At 42.4% G+C, this 5,746-nt stretch overlaps 1 protein-coding gene across 1 annotated transcript; it reads left to right on the forward strand.

The window, feature by feature from the left end:
• The first annotated feature begins 2,448 nt into the window (after positions 1–2,448).
• LOC106654556 (achaete-scute complex protein T3-like) lies at positions 2,449–3,427 on the forward strand. Its single transcript, XM_014374479.2, has one exon. It carries the CDS (start codon positions 2,449–2,451, stop codon positions 3,415–3,417), a length of 969 nt encoding a protein of 322 aa, XP_014229965.1. The 3' UTR covers positions 3,418–3,427.
• The last annotated feature ends 2,319 nt before the right edge of the window (positions 3,428–5,746 follow it).

Consider the following 5,746-nt stretch of genomic DNA (forward strand, 5'->3'; position numbering starts at 1 on the left):
TCGGTTCGCTCTTGTATTCGGAGCAGCAGCGCAGAGCTCGCACACACTGCTTATTATACACTGCTTATACACTGCTTCCTCGGCTTATCTTCGATATATATATTTTTGGCTGCTGCAGTTCGTTCGCGCGCGCGCGACGGTCTTCCCCACCTTTCTTCTTCTCTCTTATATATACTCTTCTGGTTTTTCGGCGTGCGCCTGTTTCCCCCCTCATAGCTCGCTCGCTTCTTCTTCTTTCTCGTTTCTCTTTTTTGGACCGGTGTATGCTGCTCTTGCTGCCGTTCGGTCCCTCCTCTCTCTGCTACGCGTTTTTTGCTGCCGGTCATATGCGTGTGTGTGTGTGTTTGTGTGTATGTATTCCTGGCTCGCGCCTCGCCATGTATACACGTACCGAATTTTTTATACGCGTACGCAACGAACGAGTGAGATAGCGATAGAGAAAGAGAGAGAAGGAGATCTGGAAAGAACGAGAGCAGCAAGGAAGAAAAAGACTGATGTATAGCTTTGCCTTGGGCGCTCTTAGCAACTTGCTTCCCTGCCACTATTTCGTGAGGCGGCGCTGCTCTACAGTACCCTGAATTTTTACTTTATATACACAGCAGCAGTGCAGCAGTGTCCAGCAGCAGTTAAGCAGTCCAGCCGCATTTAAGCGCGTACTTCAGCATACGAGACTTTATTCTTTGTAAAAGTGAGAAAAGTCCCCAAGAGAAGTCATAGCGAAGCTCGAATTTCGTCATCCAAGCTTTCAATCGAATGAGCCAATAGATATGATTAATCGAAGTACGAAATGAATTCGGGGGTCTAAAATTCGATCATTATCATTCATTAATTATAAAATTCATTAATCTATAGCTTCGTTTATCAACACCCCAAAGGAATTATAGATAGTACGACGAACAAACTCGTAGCTCGACCTCCACGACCGGTCGCACTACACTCAAAATCGCAAACTGAAAAAAGAAGAAGATATCACCGTAGATACCGCACAAAGAGATCATAGATCTTATCGTCTAAATCGGTACCGCCAATTTGCGACATGTGTCTTATCTCAATTTCCTCGGTAACTGCCACGCGCCTAGCGACGACGAATCGGTTGTGCATGGTGACTTTAACGCTGCAGATCTGTACTCTATACGTATTCGCGCGCCTTTCATATACAGTCCAATATAGTCTGTATACGCCGAAAATCGTGCGTCGCGGCTACGGCGTCCATATTCATATAGGCATATAGTGCATGCCGACGCGGTACCACACTAGTAGCAACCAACAGCCGCAGCACAAGTTGGTCCGTTTTCTCTCAGGTGGGGGAGGGTCGCGTGCCGCTCGGCTCGCTCCTGCAGATCTTCCTATGCGTGCTCTATACACGGGATGGACGAGAGTATGGGTAGGCACCGCTCACGAGCGCGCGAGCGCGGGGGCAAACGTGTGTCTGTCAGTGTGTGTATGTGTGTGTATACGCGCGCCCGAGCAATTCGACGCACATACTGTGAAATACCGGTCGCGTACGTGCGTGTGCGCGACCGAGTGCACACACATACCGACAGGGTGTAGCAGCGTACGCTACACACGTATACGTATATACACCAACGTATATATTCAACTTGTTGTGTGTAGGCCCCTCGCTGCTACCATCCATCCAATATATACCTTCTATACAAATTGAAAAAAAAGAAAGAAACCTGATGCGCGCCGAAGGGAGCAAGTATATGAGAGAGCGAGAGAGAAGGTTGTATACGTATGAAATCTCTCTCCGAATCCCCACCCCATCCCCCAGCCATTGGGGACGGGTTTTATTCTCTCTTCTTCTTCTTCTTTGCCTGTTGCTTACTGCGTACTGGGCCCGCTCTCACTCGTGCGCCGCTTACATTCGCCGACGAGCTGAGCCTTACGGTGGGGGTAGCGAGACGCGTGCCCGCTCACTATATAAGGCCCCTACTGCCGCTTTACTCGACACATTTCGTTAGCATCGGCTCACGAACTACTACTACTTCTACCAAGTTCTTCTTCTTTCGCTTGTAAAGCAAAGAGCAGAGAGCAAAGTAAAATCTCGATCTGTTTGTTTCGCGCTCGCGTTTGACGTTTTGCGAGAAAAAAAAAGTGAATTGTGTGTTTCTTGAAGACTTTGCAGTGGGTGATTTGCGAAAGGACGCAGTTGAAAAAAACTATAAAAAAAAAAAAAAAAAAAAAAAAAAAAAAAAAAAAAAAAAAAAAAAAAAAAAAAAAAAAAAAAAAAAAAAAAAAAAAAAAAAAAAAAAAAAAAAAAAAAAAAAAAAAAAAAAAAAAAAAAAAAAAAAAAAAAAAAAAAAAAAAAAAAAAAAAAAAAAAAAAAAAAAAAAAAAAAAAAAAAAAAAAAAAAAAAAAAAAAAAAAAAAAAAAAAAAAAAAAAAAAAAAAAAAAAAAAAAAAAAAAAAAAAAAAAAAAAAAAAAAAAAAAAAAAAAAATACAATAATGTTGAGTGTACAGCAGCATTATCAGATTGCGAAAGCGCACCGATTCATCGGCACCCCCCTTTCCACGATCCGTGGTAACGTGATCGTCCAGAACGAGCACAGCAACGATAGCAACAGCAGCAGTTGCAACGACTCCGTCAAGGATAATCGCATGTCGTCGGCTCAGAAGAGGAAGCTCTACGGCTCGACCCTGCCACAACAGCAGTCCTCCGTGGCTCGACGTAACGCGCGCGAGCGTAATCGCGTCAAGCAAGTGAACAACGGCTTTGCCACCCTGAGGCAGCACATCCCCGACGCCCTGGCCACCTTCTACGCCAGCAGTGCCAACCCCGGTGGAAACAATGCCGATGGAAATGGCAGTGGATCGTCCAGCGCGTCGGGCTCGAAATCCAACTCGAAGAAGCTGTCCAAGGTGGAGATACTGAGAATAGCGTTGAAGTACATCGAGGGCATGAAGTCGATGATCGACGAGCACGACGCCGAGGCCATGTCTCAGACATCGTCCTCGGCGTCGCCCTTGCCCAACAACATCGTGCAGACATTGGACAGCGCCGGCATGACCGTCGACATGAACTTCGAACTCAAGTCCGAGAGCGACGAGGAGTCGTACCCGAACGTCCAGACGCATTACGATCAACAGTACGTTCACCAGGATCAGTATCAGATGATTCAGCAGCAGCCTCAATTACAACAACAGGTACAGCAACAACAGCAAGTGACGTATGTCAACTCGAACTCGCCGACACCGAGCTACACCAGCGAGACCTCGTCGACCGGTGGCAGCCAAGGCTACGGCCAGGGCAGCTATCACACCATGAATTCCCTGAATCTGCAGACTCAGGTGTCGTTCGACTCCGCGCCCTTTATGAGCAGCGAGGAGAAGGATATCCTTCACTTCATCAATCAGTGGCAGAACGACAATCAGCATCATCAACAGCAGCAGCAGCAACAGCTCCTTCACGCGTAGACAAGCGGAGTTGCGGAGGTGCACTATCAAATATAGCTAGCGATACAAAGAGCGATTTGCAACAGGTTGGTAGCTTCAATTTTCCTATTTGATAGATTTCTTTTTCATGCTTCTTCTCGTGGCTTTTTGAGAAAAAAATTAAATATCATCAAAAAAATGTTATTATTCGAAAATTCTATTCCTCGATAAATGCATCCCAGGTAGTAGTGGATAGTAACACAATAATAACAAGAGTCACCCCATCTGTTGTGTTCGCGTTCAGACTTTGCCCGGCACCGAGAGAGGGATCAGTCTCATTCTTTACTTTACGTACTCTCTTTTATACAACAAGGAACTTTGAGGCCCATTCAAGCGAGAGATCTTTTGTACGCGCGATGCCCTGCACATTACGATTCAAAATTCAATGGGGACCTTTTTCCTCCCTCGATTCGTCTCGTGTACGGTCTCTCCTCTCTCTCTCTCTGTATTTTTGTATTTTTGTGCACTCCACATATACTCCACACGCATCCCTCGGGATCACGATTTCGAGTTTACTTTCATTCGCACCTTCCTTTTTTTTTTATAAAATAAATCGCACACGCGCACGCGCACACCCCGTGAACTCTCGGGATCGAGATTTTCTTCTTTTTTCCATTCACCTCGGGTTTTTATTTTATTTCATATGTATACAGTTTTTTGATTTAAAAACTCGATTTTATTTTTTTTTTGGCTCGCTTCTCAAAAATTATTCGCGTATAATTTCGGTGACAATGAAAAAAAAAATGAAGGAAGAAAATAAAGAACGAACGGTTGAAATCTCGTTTCGCATTTTTCGGTAGAAAAGGACTTGTTGCAGCCCCTTTGCACCGAACCGGTATACACACACACACGCGCACAAACACGAAAATATCATCCCCCTCGAGTATTTACGATGTCTACTATCTCGCTCAGCGACGGACGAAATGCTGAATATTCATTTCGGGGGCCCATTCACAGGAGGGATGCCGCGCGCGCGCGTGAATCGGTCCCTCGCATCGCACTTGGCAATTGAATTAATTATGCTAATGCGCCGTCGCTGTACATCGTCGATCCTCGTCCACACGAGCATGAAAGGCCCACGAGATCGAGCTCGTTTTCTTTTTTCTTTCTAGGCTAAATGCGCACACACACACACACACCCCATGATAATGTATACGAGAGCGCGAATACGCAAAAATTCGCAACTGAATCGGAACAATTTTCGATTTAATTTCTGGGCGTCTTGCAGCCCCCCCTTTGGCTTAGAAAACCTAAGCCCGACGCTGTCTGTTTCTCTCTCCCCCTTTGCTAATATATTAAATTTCACCAGTGCATTACAATTGTATTTGAAAAAAATTGCAAAACAAGCTTTACTCATGTTTTTCTTCTTTTTTTTTTGTTACAGAAATCATTGCCGAGAAATTCAACCGAAAACTTGGAGCGGTTTTTAATTTCTGACATCGCAAACGATCAAGCCAAAAACTAGTCAGTATTGAAATAAGGAATCGAAATTACGTACGAGAGTGAAGTGGATGATCTAAAAAAAATGAAAAGACTATTATTTAAGTAGAAAATTATTGTAGAAATACCTATTCTGATGCAAATTAGCGTTTATGTAAGATCATATAGGATAAGACAAAAAAAAGTGGAAATAGTATTTTTTTCATGTATACGATATTATTACCATGAACTGACGAAGACACTTAAAAAAATAACATTCGTACATATAAATATACTGTACATATAAATATACTGTACATATAGTAACCTGAATTCTAATGAGTCGCACCGAAATAAGCGTAATCGGACGATTATTAGGATTTACATGTAATTTATTCTCAACTGCCTTGAAGACGTGTGCCTTAAAACTTTGTCGTGCAAATCTCTCAAATGATATTGCGGCGAAACGCAGAAGAAGAAAAAAATGGCTGTAAATAATATTACCTATTGTATTATATTTTTTTATACGGATCTAATGATCAGACTGTTATTACATGAAATAAGATGTTACATTTTATAGATAAATCTGCCTATATTCACTTATACCTATTCACCTTTATTACGCCATGATGTTTCATTTTGAGAAAAAACCGATATTTCTATATCGAAGTATCACACTTTAAAATTTCATCACCTTTCCAGTTATTTTCAAAAATTAAACTAGAAGAATTGAAAAGAAAAATCAGCGTCAAATTTCGGGCGATAAAATAATTCATATTCCATTTTGCCGACGAGGCAATCTTTATTTTCATTTTGAAACGGAAACATTTCAAGAATTGGTTATGATAAATAAATGTTGTTAAAATACAATTAATTTTCATGATTATTCGAG

Source organism: Trichogramma pretiosum, unplaced genomic scaffold, assembly GCF_000599845.2.
Source record: "Trichogramma pretiosum strain Unisexual culture from Peru unplaced genomic scaffold, Tpre_2.0 scaffold23, whole genome shotgun sequence".
Classification (NCBI taxonomy): domain Eukaryota; kingdom Metazoa; phylum Arthropoda; class Insecta; order Hymenoptera; family Trichogrammatidae; genus Trichogramma; species Trichogramma pretiosum.

Bases quoted from the DNA above. Each gene is read 5' to 3' on its own strand.
- LOC106654556 (XM_014374479.2), top strand. From the start codon at position 2,449: ATGTTGAGTGTACAGCAGCATTATCAGATTGCGAAAGCGCACCGATTC.